Source organism: Tenrec ecaudatus, chromosome 6, assembly GCF_050624435.1.
Source record: "Tenrec ecaudatus isolate mTenEca1 chromosome 6, mTenEca1.hap1, whole genome shotgun sequence".
NCBI classification, from domain to species: domain Eukaryota; kingdom Metazoa; phylum Chordata; class Mammalia; order Afrosoricida; family Tenrecidae; genus Tenrec; species Tenrec ecaudatus.
Window position 1 is genome coordinate 132098055 of NC_134535.1, and position 23032 is coordinate 132121086.

Sequence of the window (23032 nt, forward strand, 5' to 3'; positions counted from 1 at the left end):
ATGGACCTTTACCCAAACCACAATAAGTTAAAAAATATTTTTATATTTTTGGAGAAATGGATATGGGTGATGGTTGAACATGATGAGCATGTCACTGAAGTGTACATGTGAAGATAACTGAAATTTCAAGTCTTTTGGAGTTACATATATTTACCACAATGTAAAAAATAACAACCAGAGTAAACTCTTAAGCCAATATACTTTCCAGTTACCTTTTATCTAATGGTTTTAATTTGTAATGATGATCCTTGTGTAAATTAATTATATCTTGGTGTCCGCAAACTCAAGTGACACCACAGGGTGCACAAACTCAAGAGAAAGTTGCTCAATACGCACGTAGAGGGAAAAGGCATACTAAGAAAGCTCTACTCTGCTCAGCACAATTCAGGTTTTTTGGCGGGTACTACCTCATATAGTTTTCATACAGTAAAATATAGATAGGCATCTCTGGGTAGTGTGTGCAACATTTAATTATTAAGCAAAAAACAGGTACTTTTAAAATCCACCAAAAAGTCTCTGAAGAAAAGCCTAGCCACTTACTTCCAGAAGACGTTAAAAACCCTACTGAGTGCAGTTCTACTTAGAAATGCGCGGGGGTAGCCAACAGCACCAGAATGGCTCAACAGCAATGTTTTAAGTTTGGTAGTTTGAGGCAGCGGTGCGGATGGGGTGAGGGTGCTAAATATATCTCCAAGTAAACAGTTTGACATTTTTGATTGAGAGAGAAAGAAAGCACTATCAACTTCTTTCTATACAGATAACATTTTGCTTTAGACAAAAATGTATTTTTTAGGGTTTTTCAGGTTTTTATTACAATATTTTTTTAATCGTTTCATTAGGGGCTCTTACAACTCCCATCACAATCCATACATACATCAATTGTGTAAAGCATATCTGTACATTCACTACCCTCATCATTCTCTAAACATTTGCTCTCCACTAAGGCCCTGGCATCAGGTCCTCATTTTTTCCCATCCCTCCCAGCTCCACCCTCCCTCATGAGCTCTTGATAATTCACAACTCATTATTTTGTCATATCTTTCCCTGTCCATCTCCCTTCACCCACCTCTCCTGTCCATCCCCCAGGGAGGAGGTCACATGTAGATCCTTGTAATCAGTTCCCTCCTTCCAACCTACTCTCCTTCTACCCTCCCAGTATCACCACTCACACCACTGGTCCTGGAGGGATCATCCACTCTAGATTCCCTGTGTTTCCAGTTCCTAAATGTACCAGTATACATCCTCTGTACCAGTGTACATCCTCTGGTCTAGCTAGACTTGCAAGGTAGAATTCGGATCATGATAGTGGGGGCGGGGGGGCCATTTAGGAACTAGAGGACATTTGTATTTCTCATCGTTGCTACATTGCACCTTGACTGGCTTGTCTCCTCCCCTAGACCCCTCTGCAAAGGGATCTCCAGTGGCCAACAAATGGGCTTTGGGTCTCCACTCTGCACTCCGCCCCCATTCACTATGTTAAGATTTTTTTGTCCTGATGATGCCTTATACCTGATCCCTTCAACACCTCGTGATCGCACAGGCTGGTGTGTTCTTCCATGTGGGCTTTGTTGCTTCTGAGCTGGATGGCTGCTTGTGTTCCCCCAAGCTTTTAACAACCCAGACGCTATGTCTTTTGATAGCCAGGCACCGTCAGCTTTCTTCACCACATTTGCTTATTCACCCGCTTTGTCTTCAGTGACATTTATAGAGGTCTAGATAAAGACATGTACATATGCAAATATATTTATATATGAGGATGGGGAAATAGGTCTATGTGCCTATAGGTTTAGTATTAAGGTAGCAGAAGGACACTAGGCTTCCACGCAAGTACTCCCTCAATGCAAGAATACTTTCTTCTCCGGGCGGCGCCGAACGGAGCAGCAAACGGTCGGTGGAGCAACATGCTTAAGTTTTATTGCGACTACTTCGCTACAGACCTCACCCATGTCTCACCATCTGTGAGAAAGACACATTGCCAGTGGTAGGAAACACACAGAGAATGTGAGAGACTACTATGGGAAATGGATGGAAGAGCAGGCTCAGAGCCTGATTGACAAAACAATGGCTGCATTTCAACAAGGAAAGATACCTCCTACTCCATTCTCTGCTCCTCCTCCAGCAGGGCCATGATCCCGCCTCCCGAGTCTCCCGGGTCCTCCTCGCCCTGGGATGTTGCCAGCTCCCCACATGGGGGGTCCCCCATGATGCCAATGATGGGCCCTCCTCCTCCTGGGATGATGCCAGTGGGACCCGCTCCTGGAATGAGGCCACCCATGGGGGGCCACATGCCAATGATGCCTGGGCCCCCAATGATCGGCCCCCAGCCCGTCCTATGATGGTGCCCACTCGGCCAGGAATGACCCGACCAGACAGATAAAGGCAGAGCACAGCCTCTTTGTATCGCTTTGCTCTTACTTGTACGCCTTCACCCGGAGAGCTGGTGGTGCAACTCTGGATGTTTTCTAACAGGACAACACGGAAGACCTACTCCCCCTTTCTCTCAAAAAGAGAATAGTTTTTGGAGTGGAGTAGTGGGACAAAAAACAGAACAAAACGATTTTTGTTTGTATTATGACACGTAAAAATAAAATTAACTTTTAGTTAAACAAAAAAAAATATTTTCTTCGATTAAATTGACATTCTGTGATGCTCACCTGCCCGACACACAGCCCTCAAGACAAAATGTATTATAATCCATTACTACCATTATTCTTTTATTATAGTCAAATTGATCCAAATCTGCCCAGGTGGAGCTGGTGCAGGTATCCTTGTGACATGACTTCAACAGATTCTAAGCCATTACTTTCTAAACAAAAAGGCCATGCCTTATACCTGGAATCAGCCATGTCTCCAAGGATCTCTGGTTTATTTTAGCAGAAAATGCTATGCTGTGGGAGAGGGGGAGGGGTGGGGGGACAGGAAGTGGTGTTAACAAACCCAGGGACAAGGGAACAACAAGTGATTCAAATCGGTGGTGAGGAGGGTATACCAGGCCTGGTAGGGAATGACCAAGTGTAATGTAACTGAGAGGAATTACTGAAACCCAAATGAAGGCTGAACATGATAGTGGGACAAGAGGAAAGTAAAAGGAAATAGAGAAAAGAGCTAGGAGGTGAAGGGCATTTATAGAGATCTAAATAAAGTTATGTACACATGTAAATATATTTATATATGAAGATGGGGAAATAGATTTATGTGCATATATTTATAGGTTTAGTATTAAGGTAGCAGATGGACATTGGGCCTCCACTCAAGTACTCCCTCAATGCAAGAATACTTTGTTCTATTAAACTGCCATTCCATGATGCTCACCTTCCTGACAATATCTCTGATGATAAAGTGGGTGCATAAGGAAATGTGATGAAGAAAGCTGATGGTGCCTGGCTATCAAAAGATATAGCATCTGGGGTCTTAAAGGCTTGAACATGGAAACAAGTGGCCATCTAGCTCAGAAGCAACAAAGCTCACACGGAAGAAGCACACCAGCCTGCATGATCACGAAGTGCGAAGGGATCCGTTATCAGGCATCAAAGAACAAAAAATCATGTGTGCTCACCTCCCTGACATGATTGCTGAAGACAAATGGGTGCATAAGCAAATGTGGTGAAGAAAGCTGAAGGTGCCAGGCTAACAAAAGATATAGTGTCTGGGGTCTTAAAGGCTTGAAGGTAAACAAGCGGCCATCTAGCTCAAAAGCAACAAAGCCCACATGGAAGCAGCACACCAGCCTGTGTGATCACGAGGTGTCGAAGGGATCAGGTATCAGGCATCATCAAAACAAAAAATTACATCATTGTGAATGAGGGGGAGTGTGGAGTGGAGACCCAAAGCCCATCTGTAGGCAATTAAACATCCCCTTACAGAAGGGTCACGAGGAGACAAACCAGTCAGGGTGCAGTGTAACTAAGATGAAACACACAACTTCCCTCTAGTTCCTAAATGCTTCCCCCCCTACCTACTTTCATGGATTCCAATTCTCCCTTACAAATCCAGCTAGACCAGAGGATGTACACTGGTACAGATAGGAACTGGAAACACAAGGAATCCAGGATGGATGATCCCTTCAGGACCAGTGGTGAGGGTGGTGATGCCCAGAGGGAGGAGAGAGGGTGGGGCAGCTAAGAGGAACCGATTACAAGGATCTACACATAACCTCCTCCCTGGGGGACAGACAAAGGAATAGTGGGTGAAGGGAGATGTCGAACTGTGTAAGATATGACAGAATAATAATTTATAAATTATCAAGGGTTCATGAGGGAGGGGGGAGCAAGGAGGGAGGATGAAAAATGAGCTGATACCATGGGCTTAAGTGGAGAGCAAATGTTTTGAGAATGAGGAGGGTAATGAACATACAAATGTGCTTTACACAATTGATGTATGTATGGATTGTGATGAGTTGTATATGCCCCTAATAAAATGATTTAAAATAAAAAGAAAACGTTATGCTGAAACAAGATCTGAGCACAAAGTGTGCTAGTCGCCATTGAGATATCAATGCTTCTAGACCCTTTTAGAGGTCAGGACAAGAAAAAAAAATTTTTTATTTGTAATTTCATGTCTTTGGTTCCTATTGATAATTCCAATTCTAATTCATCGCCACAAGGTCCTTTTACCATCCCTTATTTTTATCGCCCTTCTTCCACTGAGAATTCGGATTCCCAATATCATTATTTATTCATTTGCTTTTTTCATAATGTAATGTAGTTTTAGAATTAACCTAATAATAGTGTTAACAGACCTAATAAGTAAACATCAAGATTTCTTTGTAACTCCTTTATTCCTTAGAAGAAATTCCACTAAGGTGTACAATGATAATCAGCCCTCCACAGCACCCTTGGGTTCAACTAACCACAGATGGATATTTTTGGAAAATAATTACCATACATACTCGTGTATAAACTGAGTTTTTCAGCACATTTTTAATGCAATTTTTGTGGTAAAATTAGGTGTCTTGGCTGATATTCGGGTAGGTCTATACTTGAGTATATACGGTAAGTGGTCAAAGCAATTCCTCAAAGGCTGAGGGACCCATAAAGCATTATTTGCATTGCATTTCACTGTATTATGTATTATAAGTAATCTAGAGATGATTTAAATAAGAGGATGAACCTATGTTATATGAAAACATCACACCATTTTATCTGAGACATGAGCCTTTTGGTATCCAATGGGGTCTTGAACCAATCCCCTATGTCTATCACAGGATAAGTGTACGTTACACCAAAAACAAAACTCACTGCCAAAGAGCCAATTCCAGTTTATAGCAGCCCTATGAAGATCTCCGCGTCTGTGATTGTTCCCAGAGCAGACAGCCTCCTGGTAGAGTTGAACCGCCCATCCTGTGGTTAAAGGTCTAATGCGTAGCTGAGAGTGCCACCAGCACTCCCTTGTGCTATGCTATAAGGTATTTTAATTCCTTCTTCTTTTTAACATATACTTTCTCTCCGAAATAGCTAAAAATAACAAGAAGCAGTCTGGCAATACAGCAGATGAACAATTACGGACAAACTGGGAGTCAAAATCACTGCAAATCCTTTAACAGCTCTAGTTTCTATCCGATATCAGCCATCAGACTACAGTGATACAATGGTTCAAAAGAATTTCTATGGGCCCCGCCCCCACCAGGCCGCCCCGGCAGCGCGTGCGCATCTCATCCGGGCTCAGAGAGGGCCGCCGAAGCGGCGTGGCCTCGCAGTTTGGCGGGCCCAGTGCGCGTGCGCCGTGGAGGCCGGGAGGCGGGGAGGCGCCGTCTGGCTCGGGTTTGAGTCAGGCAGGGAGCTTGAGAAGAGGGACGGCAGGAGCTCCGTGTAAGGTTTGCGGACGACAGCCCTCTGGCAGGTCGGCAGAGTGCTGGTGATTTCAAGTATTTTTGCTGAATTTGTAAAACAGACATGTGGATGGTGGATTAACAAGAACACTGAAATTCTGTGAGAAGTTTCAAATTGGAGAATATTGAGTTTTCACCCTAGTCCAGCAGCTGTGCTGCTCACTTAGATACAGATGAATGAAGACCCCATTCGGAAAGACACCTGGCCAGCGGTCCAGAGCTGATGCAGGACATGCTGGTGTGTCTGCAAACATGATGAAGAAAAGAACTTCTCACAAAAAACATCGGAGCAGTGTGGGACCCAGCAAGCCTGTTTCACAGCCCCGGCGGAACATCGTGGGCTGCAGAATTCAGCATGGTTGGAAAGAAGGGAATGGACCCATTACACAGTGGAAGGGAACAGTTCTGGATCAGGTTCCTGTAAATCCTTCATTGTATCTTATAAAATACGATGGATTTGACTGTGTTTATGGACTAGAACTTAATAAAGATGAAAGAGTGTCTGCGCTTGAAGTCCTCCCTGATAGTTGCAACGTCTCGAATCAGTGATGCACACTTAGCAGACACAATGATTGGCAAAGCTGTGGAGCATATGTTTGAGACAGAGGATGGTTCTAAAGATGAATGGAGGGGAATGGTCTTGGCACGTGCACCTATAATGAACACATGGTTTTATATTACCTATGAGAAAGATCCTGTCTTATATATGTACCAGCTGTTAGATGACTATAAAGAAGGCGACCTTCGCATCATGCCGGATTCTAACGATTCACCTCCAGCAGAAAGGGAACCAGGAGAAGTTGTTGACAGCCTGGTAGGCAAACAAGTGGAATATGCCAAAGAAGATGGCTCCAAAAGGACTGGCATGGTCATTCACCAAGTAGAAGCCAAGCCCTCTGTCTATTTTATCAAGTTTGATGATGATTTCCATATTTATGTCTACGATTTGGTAAAAACATCCTAGGTGTCATCTCGAACTTTGCCAAACTTGTGGAACTATTAAATGTATAATTTGTAGACATAAAGACTTGATTGCTTTCCAGTTTAATGAAAGCTTACGTGTCCCTGCGAACCCACAATCTTTGCCAGCAAACTGTTTTGTTCTGAATAGTACAGATGTATGTGAACTCAAAGCATTTTGTGTAAGGAACTCCTTCATCTTAAAAGAAGTCTTGTCTCTTTGGAGAGGAGTTACAGGCAAATTTGGTAGAAGTTATGCTAATATCATAATTATTGAAAACTCTAATAGATCTTAACCATTTTCCCCTTCACCCTCACTCTCTTATTTTGCTGCCATAATGCAAGTGTAGTTTGGTATTTTTTGTTACGGCTGTTTTTTTAGATCTATATATATATATCTATGGGTGTATATGTAGCACATATTTACACCCATATATATATATATATTTATATATATTCTTTCTGTCTCTCTCTCTTGGCAGTCCTTTTTGTGTGGATTGGAAAAGGGGTTAAATAATTTTCTCCAGTTTAACAGGAGTCTGACACAAGTCAATCATATATATTATACATATATACATGTGTATATATGTATATATATGTATACATATATACTCTTATTTATTTAATTGAAATTGAGGCACAAGAAGCACATAGGGATGGTCAACTTTTCTGAAAGGTGAAAGTGCAGTGCACCTTTTAAATCTGGAGGCTTTAAATAAGTCAAATCTGAATCAAAGTTAAGGGCTCACATTTAGATGTTATACAAACTGGTCAGCTATCTGGCTAAAAGGCTGCCTTTAATTCTAAGTATTATCATTTCTATGTTGTTACATTTTAAAACATAAAATCCTTTTTAGTAAAGCCCAGGTACTTGGCCCATGAAGTCTAGTGCAAGTGCATTTTGGATGGCATGTCTGGCCATCGACCTGGATTTTAGTGTATGAGTTTAAAAGGTGACAGTACATTGGTGGTTTGTGTGTGTTTTAAGTTCCTGGGAAAACATAATACTTTTATATTAAAAATGTAAATCTTAAAAAAAAAAAAAAAAGAATTTCTATGTGGTTATTTAAAATTTACAAAAGGCAATTAAAAATAAGATTTCAAGGGGAACAACAAAAGGAATTTCATCACAAGCTGGCAAATGGTTAGAAACACAGAGCTTGTTAAGACAATTCATCCAAGTCATGTCAGAGAGCAGTCCTCAATGTTTGGAGTCTAAAAAAAGAGAGGAGTCACTATGTACCTAAAGACAGTCAAAACCTGAGATCAACTCACACGAAAATAAAAACCCGTTAATGATGGTAAACCAGAATTTACTACTGTATAAACTAGTACCACCATTTTCCAATGGATTTTCATTACATTCAATCCCTATCCAGCACACCTACCTTTGAGCTCTCAAAGCACTTGAGAAGCTAAATTAATAGGGAGGCTATTTCAGTAACCACAAATTCCGAACAGGAAAAACAGAAATGGCATGGGGAAAAAATATTCCCGGCCCTCTGGAAAAGGACTCCTCACAACCCAAGATCCAGTATTCCTCAGTGTAGGCAATATTTTGCTTCTCTAACTTTGGTTGATGACCATTCCCATTTTGTTAGCATTTTCTTTAAACTCAAAAAGCAGACTCTTCTGGTTCTGAGTCCACTCTAACGTGGAGCAACCTGAGATGCAGTCACATCATTTTTTAAGAGTCAGTTAGGTAGTTACTCCTGTCCATTCATTTTTCACTTCCATGAACCAAATCTCAGGATCTTAAGCCCCCACTGGGCCAGCTTACAGACTTGTCTTTAGCAAACCACTTAAAATGCAGCTCCTCAGACCTAAGAAGAGAGACTAGGAAAAAAAGGAAAGCAGGCAAAAGGGAAATGGACTTTCTTTCCGATGCATTAGGAAAATGCACTGAACACAAGCAGAAATAACTCAGACAGTAAGACAGTATTATACTGGAATAATCAATGAAAAATAAAATCACTTTTTTTCAACTCCTCTCAATCTGCTAACCATGAGAATATAAAATGTTCATCAGCAAACCTATGAAACTAGCTCTACAGCATCAAGACACCCTTTGATTTGCCATTCCTGCCAAAACTGCTCAAAATTAACAGAGCTAATTTTCAGACCAAATGCAGTGTCTTTCCTATTCACCTTACAGACAATGAGAAATAAGTATTTCTTTAGTTCGTAAAGAACAATAGTAATGGCCTCCCGTGACTAGACAACTTGTTCTGCACGGTCAATGCACTTAAAACGCCTATTTAAAATGGCCCGTAGGCATTGATACCTGAGACTTGACACGTCTTGTTCTCTTCGGTAGAATGTTCATTCTTGTACCCGGCTCTGGGGGAGCTTGGATATCAGTGCCAAGAACCTCAGGCTCCACTTTTTCCTTAAGATCTAAACTGGGCATTTGTACACCCTAAAAGATCAGAGCAGAGAAAGCAGATTCACTGATAAGAAATCAGGCTTGAGAAGCAATGGGGAAATAATAAATTTCCAATAAATCCCTAAAAACGCATGAAACCAGCCAGCAATTCTCCCCAAGTGGATGTTCAGAGTCAAAGACATCTGTATCAAAATCCTAGGAGGTTTTCTACTGCTGCTATTAAAACTAAGAAGATGACTCTCAAATTTATACAAAAATGCAAATTGTTTGGAAATAACCAAAGCAATTTTGAAAAAGAATAATGTTGGAGAACTTACACCACTGGACGTCAAACTGTATTATAAAACTAAATAATCCAGTGTGTCCAGATCAAAGGAACAAAACAGTACAGACATAAACCCATGCATTTATAGTGAAGTGCTATTCAACAGAAGTATCCAAGAAGACCAATGAGAAAAGAACATTTCTGATTGAAGGTGTTGGTTGGTACAACTGAATATGGCTATGACCTAGCCTTGCCCCATCCAAAGCAATGAACTTATACATTTACCTCACACTACACACAAAATTCCAAAAGGATTGTTATTAAAACAAACCCATTGCAGTCTGTTTGATTCTGACTCATAATGACCCTATAGGAAAGAGTACAGCTGTCTCCTAGAATATCTATCACCTTTACTGCCATCCTTCCTCCCACAGAACCACCAACTTCTTGGTCAGCAGTTGAGCACAGAATGCATCACGAGGACTAGGAAATCCACTGGGATCCAGTCAATTCTGACTTACAGGGACCCTATCGGACAGAGCAGAGCTTCCCTTAGAGTCCCAAGGCTGTAATCTTTATGGAAGCAGACTGGCACATCTATCTCCTGGGAAACCATCGAGACTTTCAGTTCGCAGCCAATCACTTAACCACTGAGCTACCAGCCACTTAACCACGGGATCATGGATTTGGACATATGAGAATAAAATATAAAACTTCTCTATAAAAACAAAGAAAATCTATTGTGAAGACGGGTAAAGAAAAGATTTAAAATTGATACCAAAACAATCTATAAAAGGAAAAAAATTCAAAAATTTAGACATGGAAATTTTAAATTTTTGTTCTTCAAATAAGCCATCCAAATGAAAATGAAGAGGAGTCACAGATAAGGAGAAAATATTTGTAAATAATATATCTGATAAAAGACCTACATTGAGAATATAAAAGACTATTTACAACTCAAATATAAGAAGACAACTCAGTAAGATTTGCACGTGAAAAGATGTACAACATCCCAAACAAACCGAAACCAGTTGCTGGAGTGGAAAGCGACTCACAGCGCCCATTTGTATCTGAGCGGAACTGTGCTCCTTGAGTTTTTCAGTAGCTGGTTCTCAGATCACCAAGTCTGTCTTCCGGGGTGTCTGACCTTTTAGTTCTAAGAGAAAATTGTATGTACCATGAAGAGAATCAACAATAGTAAGTCATTAGAAATCAGCAAGTTAACCAGACTGAGAAAGTACCTAGCCATTAACCCATCGCCATCCCGTCGATTCCCACTCAGAGCAATAGGCAGAACAGAACTGCCCCAATAGTTTCCAAAGTTGTCAATCTTTACGGAAGCAGAATGCAAATACTGTTCTCATTAAGCTAGCTATTCAAAAATGATTAACAAGTCAAATGTTGGCAAGTACATAAAGCATCTGAAGTGTCACACAGTACTAGGAAAGCAAAATGGTTCAGCCACTTTGGGAAACAAATTTGGCAATTCTTAGGTATAATCAACAATTCCACACCTAGGCACCTACACAAGAGAAATGAAAGCCTATGTCCACACAAAGACTTGCATGTGTTACTTTATAGTGCTATTTTTAATAAGAGCTACAAACTAAAGACAAGCTCATCAATTTATAAAAAGATAACATGAAGTACAGCTTTACAACACGATGCTCCTGAGCCATACAGGAATGAAATACTGACACATGCTACAGCTTGGATGAACCTTGGAAATAGTACACCAAGTGAAAGTCACATACAGAATCATATCATCTATAAAAAATTTCTAGAGAGGGCAAAATCATGGAGACAGAAAGAAGATCAAGAGCAGCCCAGGCTTGGAAGCAGAGGAAAAGTGCCAATATTTTCAAAGGTATAATCTTTCAGAAGCAAATTGCCTGGTCTGCCCTTCGAGGTGCCTCTGGGTGGGCTCAAACCACCGACCTTTCAAAAGACTAACCATTTGTGCCACTAAGGACTAGGACGTTTCCATGAGTGTACTACAGTGTACTGAAATTGTGCCTCTACAGGTGGGTGAATGCTATGGTATGTACATCATAACGCCATAAAGTTGTTTTTTAAAATTAACGAAGAACCTTTTCCAAAAGCTAGGTCATAAGGTTATTTTAAATAAATTACATACCCTCCTTTCCCAATATCCTTTATCTTGTAGACCATCAAAAACAGATGTGACACACACTGCTCCCAAATTTCCAGTGCTGGAGAAATTAAATCTACCTTGGTTTGCACAGAGAATTGTTAATGTGTTGGGTTGAACCCAGTCTAAAGTTTGTACTTGGAACACTAGATTTTTCCACTCCTAAGAAGAATGATGTTTCTCACCATAAGGCTGACACCAGATTGGAAAAGCTCATATGGGTAGAGAATTCTTTCATAGTGTGACTTCAAAAGAGACCCAGTTCCTTTTCCTGGCAGATATCCCAAGCGGCTGCCCACTTTAGACCATTTCTTCTCTTTGGTGACCATTTCAAAACCACCTTTGCTGGCAACGATCTGGAAAAAAAAAAAGATAGTCATCATTTAGGAAAAGAAGCCTGGCAAAGGGAAGCATTACTACTTTACGTTGTCTGCTAAAATAAAAAGTTAGTCTCGGCTTAGATTTGAACGTTTTTTTCCAACCAATATTTCATAAGATTTACACTTGTCAATAGTTAAACGAATAAAGAGGTTGGAGGTCTTAAATGTTATCACTAATGTTAATGGTGCCTACCCTCAAATCAGGTATACAAAAATCTCATAATAAATTTATATTCTGATCATTACTCTGAGAAAACTGAACATATGTACATACTCAGAGCCATCAAGATGTTTATCTTTCACAATATAAAATGAATGAAAAAACAGACATAAAAAGTAACATCAGAATGTTATACAGTTAAAAATGAAGAGAAATTCTGAAATCATAAAGTGTTATCAGTAAAAGAATTTAAACAAAATGCCAAGCAAACAATGAATTCAAAGAATAGTTTTGAATAAGCAGTTACAATTTTTCTAAAGGAATGGTAATAAAAAGTCAGATTACATGTAGAAGGTATGACCCAAAATCTAACACAGAGTGTACTTAGATAGGTAGTAATAACATGAACTGCCCAATTTGGTTGGATGTTGATGTCACGTAGGGCATTGAATATCATATACATACATACAAGGCCCACTAGTTTCGAGAATTTGATAGTGCTTATCTCTCACACTCTAAAACACAGACAATTTTCAGTTAGTCTGAGAACAGTAGAGTATTATGATACAGTACACAAACCATATTTGTTAAATAAACTATAAATACATGCTCTCTAATCATGTATTGCTTTTATATGCCATTATATCAAAGGTTGAGAGCATAAATGCTACAATTACCTGAGTTCAAATCCCAGTTATGACCCTTAATAGCTATATGACCTTGAATAAATTACTCGTGTGTCTCAGTAGCCTGCTATTAAGATGGGAATAACAGTAACTACCTTATTTTGCAGCTGTCTCGAGGAAAAATAAAAACAAAGCATGAAAAGTCCAAAGATAAAGTTAAGCACTCTGTCAATGTTAGCTGTGATTATAAATGGGTTACATGTACTGTGTGGGGAGGGAAGGTAGGGAGCACATGCTTATCAGTAAATGAAAGAAATGTGTTCCACCTTATGCTCTATTATGAATGCAGTTAAACCTATAGCCAAAGCAGAAGTTCCCTAGGGAAATATCTGTAAGATCTAACTTCATATTGACAAGAAATGAACAATTCCTCTTTTCATACTCCGAGAAGAACTCCTTCTGCAGAAGAAAACCAAATTGGTTTTGTAAAGGAAAACACAAAGTGGTGTAAATAGCGGGGTACCTAGAAGCACATGGATGGAAACGAGAGCAACTATCCTTTAACATGTATCTTGCCAGTGTTTCAATATTTCCAGGTATGGTTCTAGGAGCTACAGTTCTAGGACACATCAGCTAACAAAACAAAGACCTTTGCCCTCACAGACCTTGCCTTCATTAAGTGGAAGCATATAAAACAAGGGACAGCATAACAAGTACATTTCAAAGGGAGAAATAAAATGTAAGAAAGTAAACAAAGTAGGTACAGTGTTGGGACAACTCGGTCTCCATATGGAATAGAATGAAACTGGACCCACACCACATACCACATACAGATATAAATTCAAATTGGATCCATGGCCTAACCTCAAGAAAATTCAAACCATAACACTCTTAGAAGAAAACATTAAAGGTTTAACTTCAGGAACTAGTTTTTGATGACATTAAAAGCATGAACAGCAAAAGCCAAAATAGATACTTATCAAAAATTTTAAAATTTTGTGCATCCAAATAAAAAGGCAACCTACAAAATGAGAGAAAAGATTTGGTAACCATTCATCTGCTAAGGGTTTTGTACCTCAAAACATATTATAAAAGCACAAATAAAAGACAAACAATCCAAATAAAAAAGACAAAAGACTTAAAAAGCAGGTTTACAAGGCATGGCCAATAGGCGCATGAAAAGATGTCATTTGCTCTCGCGCTGCCATCAAGTCTACGAGGGGACTCATAGACTCTACACTGCTAACTGTCTGCGGGTATTGAAAGCCGTCTTTCCCCAGAGAGCGGCTGGTGTTGAACTGCCAACCATGCAGATTACAAGCCTAACTCATAACCACTACACAAACACGGCTCCCCCAAGATGTCATCAGGAAAACATAAATCAAAGCCACAAAGAACTATTTTGTCCCCTCTAGAAGGACCATTGTCAGAAAAATAGAAACTAACAAATGTTGGCGAGAAAGTAGAAGAGTTGGTGGGAAAGTTAAATGTTGAAGCTGCTATTGCAAACAGCAGCCCCGTAGAAAACACCACAGCAGTTCCACAAAAAGCTGAACAAAAAGGTATTGTATTGCCCAGCAATTTTACTCTAGGTATATACTCAAGACCAGAAAAGAAAAACTCAAAACAAGTTTGCTTAAAAATAAATTTATCAGATATAAAGCATGCTCAAGGTTCTAGTTAAAAGCTCCCTCTCGTGTGGAACTAGATCTATGTACATATATGTATACATTAGGTATTAAGGTAGCAAATGGACATTGGGCCTCGATTCAAGTACTCCCTCAATGCAAGAATACTTTGTTCTATTAAACTGCCATTCCATGATGCTCACCTTCCTGGCATGATCGCTGAAGACAAAGCAGGTACATAAGCAAATGTGGTGAAGAAAGCTGAAGGTGCCCGGCTATCAAAAGATATAGCATCTGGGGTCTTAAAGGCTTGAACGTGTAAACAAGCAGCCATCTAGCTCAGAAGCAACAAAGCTCACATGGAAGAAGCATACCAGCCTGCCTGATCACAAGGTGCAAAGGGATCAGTTATCAGGCATCAAAGAACTAAAAAATCTTATCATTGTGTGCTCAGCTCCCTGATAAGATTGAAGATAAATGGGTACATAAGCAAATGTGGTACAGAAAGCTGGTGGTGCCCAGCTATCAAAAGATACAGCATCTGGGGTCTTAAAAGCTTGAAGGTAAACAAGTGGCCATCTAGCCCAGAAGCAACAAAGCCCACATGGAGGAAGCACACCAGCCTGTGTGATCACGAGGTATCAAAGGGATCAGGTATCAGGCATCATCAGAACAAAAAATTACATCATTGTGAATGAGGGGGAGTGCAGAGTAGAGACCCAAAGCCCATCTGTAGGCAATTGGACATCCCCTTACAGAAGGGTCACGAGGAGGAGGCAAGTCAGTCAGGGTGTAGTATAGCAACGATGAAACATACAACTTTCCTCTAGTTCCTAAATGCTTCCTCCCCTCCCCCCTACCCACTATCACGATCCCAATTCTATCTTACAAATCTGGCTAGACCAGAGGATGTACACAGGTACAGACAGGAACTGGAAATACAGGGAATCCAGGGGGATGATCCCTTCAGAACCAGTGGTGAGAGTGGCGAAACTGGGAGGGTAGAGGAAAGGTGTGGTGGAAAAGGGGAACAGATTACAAGGATCTACATATAACCTGCTCCCAGGGGAATGGACAACAGAAAAGTGGGTGAAGGGAGATGTTGGACAGGGCAAGATATGATAAAATAGTAATTTATAAATTATCAAGGGTTCATGAGGGATGGGGGGGTGGGAGAGGGGTAAGACAAATGAGGAGCTGATGCAAAGGCCTTGGGTGGAGAGCAAGTGTTTTGAAAATGTTGAGGGCAATGAATGTACAAATGTGCTTTAAACAATTGATGTATGTATGGATTGTGATAAGAGTTGTATGAGCCCCTAAAAAAAGATTTTTTTTAAAAAAGCTTCTCAAAACACCACCTAAAAAGATAGAAATTGGGAAAAAATGGATTAAAAACTAGAAATATAAACAAATTTTAAAAGGATATAAAGCAGATTATGAGTGATAACTTAGCAAGCAAAAGAAAAGGGGGGGAGAATATTTTCCAAAAAATGAAATAAAGCCAAAGAGAACCTTTTGAAAAAGAGCACCTGGAAAGGCTTAGGACAAACAGAAGCACAGTAACTCTAAAACTAGGAGGATAATGCAGCAGAGAACAGGACTGATTGAAATCCTCGGGTCAGCACAGCAACAGACTAGAGCAGCAGGGCTCCAAAGAAAGAACAAAACAGGTAAATAAACCAGACGTCTCACAGCTAATTAATAAATGTCCAAAAGGGGGAAAAGGATAAGTGAAAGAAATTATCAAAGAATTGACACAAGAAATATTAAAGACATGAACTCTCATTAAAAAGATTATTAATGAAATTAATACATGTCAATACATATCATTTACATTTTAAAACACTGGGAACAATGATTAGATCCTAAGTTTTTAGGAACATAGTCACATACAAAGATACAAGGATTAATATATCATTATTTTCAACAGTAGAACTGGAAATTATGCAGTAAAGTTTACAAAATATTGAAGTAACGTGACATAATTTTACACTTCTATATACCAAGGAGCCCTACTGGTGCAGTGCGTGGGCTTTTGGCTGTTAACTGTGGGTTGGTGGTGAAAGCCCACCAGTCACTCCGTGGGACAAAGATGTGGCGGTCTGCTTCTTTAAAGACTACAGCCTTGGTTTCATATGCAGGAGTTCTTCACGGTCCTATAGGTCTAGCTTATGAGTTGGAATCAACTCAATGACAGAGTTTGGTTTGGTATATCATTAAACTACCAATAAACCAGGGTATTAAAAAAAAACCAAAAACAGGGTATAACAACATTTTTAGGTAATACCCTAAAAAAATGCAATCCTTTTTATCATCTTACTGGAGAAATTAGTAGAGCTTATTTTTTTCCCAGAATAAGAGTGGTAAAAGCAAGTTCAAGGTTGACAGCTGACCTTAAAAGGCAACCAGTCTGAATAGGAGCTGGAAAGAGGAAACCAAGAGAAATGTCTCCAAGAAAACACACTGACAGATGACCTGATGGATAGAAAAACTCAAAGGCTTACACTTCTACTGGGAATTTTGAAAATGCTGATGCCTACAAAGAAAATGTAAAAAATTTTAAGAGGAGGGGGATTATTCATCAAAAATAAAAATTGGTACAAGGAAGTGAATCGTACATAGCACATTATAAGGTGCAGATATATTTATATTTATTTACATTATCACAGTAATGCTTGATTAACAAACACTGGATCTTAACCACTAAGGGTATAATAAGTAGAGGGATGATTTGGATTTCTTACACCTCTTCCAAATCATTATTAGTTAAGTCAGTATATCATACTTAACACTAAAAATGAATTGCATAATGAGCAAGTTATTTGAAAATAAAGACAAACACCAGGAGCAGCTAGAAGTAGAGAGATTAACTCGGAGAAGCATGAATGGGGATAAGGAACAGTGGAAGAAGGAAAATGCTGTTTCTATTTTAGGTAATTTTTTTCCTTTGAGAATTTTTTTTAAGAACTTGAATGGTTCCTTGCTGAAGTGGTTATAAATAGAAGTTATTCATGTAAAACTGCATTAAATTAGAGACAGCCCAAGAAATACTATTTCTATCAAAAATAATTACTATAAAGATGAAGGGATTTAATCAAGACTGGAAGTCATCACAATGACAATTTAATGACTTAGAAGAGACTGAAAATTTGCTTCCCACAAACAGCAGTGGGAACCACTGCTTCAAAATCATCACGTATCTATAATAAAACAAACTCAACACTTGCCAATCAGCTGCCAGCCAAAAATAACATTCTTGTAAAAAGGTCCAGGGCATACCTAAGAAATTTGAAACATCAGAACTTTCCTGATGCTCCACAGTTAGCAGTCTGTCTCTTTCTAGTCAGTCACCCAATGACACAGAGGTGAGAACACAGGGACCTTTCTGGAGAAGTACTGTCAGAGAGGGGGAGGAAGCTTACTAACGTGGTCCTTGGATAAATATTCTACAGCTTGATATGGGTGGTTACATGGATATCTAAATACAGAAAGATTGCTCTAACTACACTTAAGATGAAGGAACCAAGGCACTTAAGATTTGTATACAGCACTTACATTTGTTACTAATTGTTCAAAAATAAAGTTAAGGTGGTGAGAAGTAGCAGTCTCACTACAACATTTAAGAAATAGAAATAAAAGTACTACAAATCAAAACGTGTCTCCTTTTTAGCTTTAAATCTCAGTTTGACAAGCATTGTTTATCTGTTAGGGGAAAGAGAAACCTAAGGGCATATAAAAACCCTAAAGAGGTAAAACCCAATAAACCTTGGACAATCTTAATCACAAAACGTTTTCAATAAATTGCCTACATACTTAAACATAGCATACTTTATTAGTAGCATTCCTCTTTTAATTAAAAAGGAAGTTGGTTTGTTGGTATGGCGATAAGCAGTCCAAAGACAAATGTTATCTAACAGAATCATGAACAATTAGTCAAATTATTATGACTAATAACAATCATTCAAATTATTCAAGTTAACTCGAAAGCCACTTCCTAATTCTAAAATCTATGACTTATCATTAGAAAATTACTGATATCAAAACCATTTCAATTTAATGGATCAACTGCTTCTATAATTATTTTGGCAAATTCCATTAAGCATTTATAAAAATACAATTGACCTAATGAAATTTGGCTAAGGATTGCAATACTATCGTTATTAATGATAAAATTATTTCAGAAAATGTTTTTTATTTTATTCAAACTACACAATTAAAATCAAACGTAACCAGAACCTTAAACAGCATCATCTCGCAAAAGTTATTAAAGTTTTAAATGAAAAAAGGTGCCAAAAGAAAACTTCATCGTACTGTTTCCCTACATAAAGAAATAAACTCACTGGTCAAATGCACCATGATTTGCTCTTTGGTCTTAGGTTTTAATGTCACTACGCCAGGCAACTTTTGGTGCAGTGCTTCATAGCGGACACTGCTCCCTGACTGATAAAGCAAGTCCACAGCTACTCTAGCATAAAGATACACTTCTCCTGCTTGGTGAGACAAGTCTAACCTGACATTAACTTTAACAGACTACATAAAAACCAATTTTAATAATTATTCTTACTATCCTTCTTGAGAGTAGTCAGATTTCTGCAATTTACAGTATATACTCAAGTATAAGCCAACCCAAATATCAGCCGAGGCACCTAATTTTACGACAAAAACTGCACAAAAAATGTGCTGAAACCTTGGTTTATACGAGTATATACAGTAGGTAAAATTAAGTTTTTGTTTCAAGAATGTATCAATAAGAGGATATGAAAGGTCACAAAAATAGGTTGTTTTGCCAAAATCCTCAAATAAGCAAGCTGTTTTCACCCACAAGTCAGAAAAGCCATATATATTTTTTTTTGAGGGGGGATAAAAAGTATTTTTTAAGATAATTATTATAATCATCTTTGTTGTAGGTCAGGTAGTTTTTCATGTGAGAGAAGGTAATGCTAGAAAGTTAACAAGACATTGGGCAAAAATAAGCCTAAAACTCTGAACCCTGTGGTGGAAGTGAAATTTCTTAATAAGACTTACTCATGACTCTGAAACTCCCACCAGATGGCTGGGTGTGACTATGCAAATAAGATGTGTGAAACACTCAAGGAGGGGACTGCTCAGTCTTGGTTGCCATTTTTCTAGCTGTAAGAATGAGCTAACTCAGAAGCAGAAACAGAGACCACTGAGGCAGAAGAACCACCAGCAAAGCAAGTTTGAGATCTCTGCCTAAAGCAGGGGTTCTCACACTTTTTAAACAGGGGCCAGTTCATTGTCCCTCAGACCCGTTGGAGGGTCAGACTATAGCTTAAAAAATATATATGAACAAATTCCTACGCACACTGCACATATCTTATTTTGAAGTAAAAAACAAAATGGGGCAGAAACATCCGGCGGGTCTCAACAATGTCCTCAGCAGGCCGCAGTTTGAGGACGCCCAGTCTAAAGTGTCTGCCAGGCGGAGGCTAAGACAGAGGCATCAGAAGATGTGACCACAGGACAGAACAAAGGAGTCACGTCAAGGCAGAGCAGAGGGGCTGTGACCCTGAGACCGTGAGGTAGAGCAGGCAGGCTTGCTGACCCACAGCAGCAGAAGCCAAGCCATGAGACAAAGATGTGCCTGCTGGCTGAGGAAAGTCTTGATGTGGACCAATGACTGTCTCCTTACTATTGATCGATCTTGACTTGTGTTAAATTCCCTAACAAAACCCCTTAATAGTGAGTCCTGTCTGTGAGTTGTGTATGGCTACTGCTATGGATCCTGGAACCCAGCAGAGAAGCAAAATGTTTCAAGAGAAATGGTTGGTGTCAGACTAGGGTAAGAGGAGGATTAGGGCAGGCAGAGCAGGGATGGTAAAGGCCATGTCTGACTTCGGCTTGTGGCAACTGGCTCTGGGCTACTGTAAAGAAAAACTCTCCTTCTCCCTACTGAAGCCAGAGCTCAAATGTGGCCTCCACAACGTTTTCTCAACTTTTAAGTTTCCACACTCCAATTCATTCTACTGGATATTATTGGTTAGCCGCTCAGCTAACCATTTAGTTAACCATTAACACTACTTAAAGGTATTAATAAAAAATTTTAGGTACTACACCTGAGAATGTCCCCTGAATATATCGTTTTCAGTAGAACAAAAGATGACAAGCTCAACCCAGGATGTTATATGTATACTCAATGCATGAAACTATTATAAAAAAGTTTTTTAATTTTTTTAAAAAAAGAAACCATTAGCAGGTTGTGTAATTTCTTTTGCATATTGTGTCTCACAGAGCCTACTAATCCAAGTGAGTCATTACTCTCATACCGAAGTGCTAAGTATCTTCTAATGATAACTTTGGAGATCTGTTGTTTCCATTTATTCATATTTACATTTTAATGCCAAACATATTACACAAGGAAATAATGTTTTCTACCAGGGTTGTTTGAAATTAATTGATGACTTCTAAATCAAGCACAAGCCTCACCTTGCTCAAGGCATACAGATCCAGAATCTTTCTTTCCACTATAGGGATTTTCAGAGTAGATCCTTGAAGTTCCCAAAATTTGGCTAGTTGGTCCAAGAAGTCCAATCTCACTCTAGTCATTGCCTAAGATGATGCAAACGAAAACATGAGAAATAGAAACTAAGTGCTTAACACAGTGGATGGATGGATGGCTTGTGATGAGTTTTACAAGCCCCCAATAAAATGATTTTTAAAAATAATAAATCGAAACTAAATGATTGAAAATAAATTTTAAAAATTATTTTAATAAAATAATAAGCACTGAAGAGAGGTCGAAATTTTAAGAATTCTAGGTCTTTTGTCTTTGAAAGCTATCATTGAACATTCCCATCATACAAAAAGAACCTGAGATAATTTCCTACAACTCTAAGTGGAAACATGCAGAACGACTTTTAAAAAAACTTTTTTAAAATCAGGCATTTCTTCCAAAACTCAAGTGATTATTCTATTACATTCCTAATTCACACTAACTCTTGATCCTGGTGGAGTTCTCGACTTGGAGCCCTGGCACAAAGAATTCAGCAGATGGAGACAGTACCGTAACACTCACCTCAAGTTCATTCAAGCGCTGGACCCGGGGAGTGAACCGAAAGCTTTTTACTTCACATGCAAATGGAGGTTGCCAATCCTAGACAAAAAGAATATTTTAACACAGTAGTATTTAAGCAAAGAATATATTATCTGTCCCCTTAATTTAAGGCATGAGTTGCCACAAAGCATGGTAACAACAGACCAACTTAGAAGTCTTCTTTTGCAGAGACAGAAAGTAATTCAGTAAAAGTTTTATACTATCTAAAGCAATGATTTCAGATCTCACCTGTCCCTTTATAGCCCACAATTAGACTTTTCCCCATTGCTCTTGTGAAAGACAACGAGCTCATGTACCATAGAACAGTGTCCAGTAACTCAAATTTATCAAATTAAAAAGGAAACAATTTAAAATAAACTAAAAAAGGATGAATATCAAAGCAATGTTGAAAAGCACTCTAAGTACACTTGGTTTTTGTTTTCATTCATGTGTTTTGTGACAGCACTCTTAACTCATTCACTGCCATCTAGTTGATGCCTACTGACAGGGACCTATACGACATGGTAGAACTGCGACTGAGTTTCCAAGACTGTAACGATTTATGGGAGTAGAAAGCCTGCCTGGCTGGTGGTTTCGAACTGCTGACCTTGCAGTTAGCAGCCCAATGCACAACCACTATGCCACCAGGGCCCCAGCATTCTGTAGTCTGTTATATAAATGCTTTATTCAATGGCCAGCTCTGTATACCCCAATTTTGAAACAAGACTATTCTTACAGGTTAAATTTTTTTTAAATCAGTTTGTTGGGGGCTCTTACAGCTCTTATAACGTACCATACATCAGTTGAATTCAAGCATATTTGTTTATATGTTGTCATCATCATTTTATATTTACTTTCTATTTGAGTCCTTGGGATCAGCTCCTCTTTTTTCCCTCCCTCCCCATCTACTTTTTTTTTTTAAAGCAAACCCATAGAACAAGACGACTTCCAGATGAGAGCTGTAAGATAACTGAAATGGGGTAGCGTAATTCAACTGGGATGCTAGAGGACATTGTTTGATATGGGCTAAGTAACTGTAAAATCAGTGAGTCTGAACCTTCCTAATGCCACAACCCTTTCATACCTCAGGTTGTGGTGACCCCCAATCATAACATTATTTTCATTACTACTTCATAACTGTAATTTTGCTATTGTTATAAATTGGGTGATCCCTGTGAAAGGGTCATTTGACCCCCCCAAAGGGGTCACGACCCACAGGTTGAGAACCACTGCTGTTAAGCATGTAAGGATTTGAGTAGTCCAGAATAACATTGCCTTGTCTTGGAAAACTGTAGCAATCATTAATATTAAAGTTAAATTATGCTTGCAAGCATATTTTCAATAATAATGATGTGATAAGTGCAAAGATGGTATAGTCCCATCAACCTTTATAAATAACACTGCTGGCAAGATGAAATCTTGAATAGAATTTATAATAATTAATAAAGACAATAGAATAAATGAAAATTAGGGAAAACTGAAATGCTTCAGACCTTGTCAATATTAGACAATTCTGACAGAAAAGAAGAGCGCTAACTAGAAGATTTTAAAGCACGGCAACACATATTATTAGAGCAATTTTTCTGTTAATCCT

General features: G+C 39.0%; 1 protein-coding gene and 2 pseudogenes across 4 annotated transcripts in view; 2 read left to right on the forward strand and 1 right to left on the reverse strand.

Annotated features, from left to right (window-relative positions):
• KDM5A (lysine demethylase 5A) overlaps positions 1–23032 on the reverse strand; it is a 107522-nt gene that overhangs the window by 80660 nt on the left and 3830 nt on the right. For 3 of the 4 annotated variants that reach the window (XM_075552224.1, XM_075552223.1, XM_075552226.1), the window contains exons 2-5: positions 21421–21498; positions 20832–20954; positions 11776–11946; positions 9072–9206 (exon numbers count right to left, since the gene is read on the reverse strand). In XM_075552224.1, the coding sequence (XP_075408339.1) occupies positions 9072–9206; positions 11776–11946; positions 20832–20954; positions 21421–21498 (507 nt within the window). The remainder of the gene's footprint in view (positions 1–9071; positions 9207–11775; positions 11947–20831; positions 20955–21420; positions 21499–23032) is intronic. The other variant, XM_075552225.1, reaches the window with a different exon arrangement.
• LOC142450384 (U1 small nuclear ribonucleoprotein C-like) lies at positions 1902–2377 on the forward strand (annotated as a pseudogene).
• On the forward strand, positions 5689–6852 carry LOC142450383 (spindlin-1 pseudogene; annotated as a pseudogene).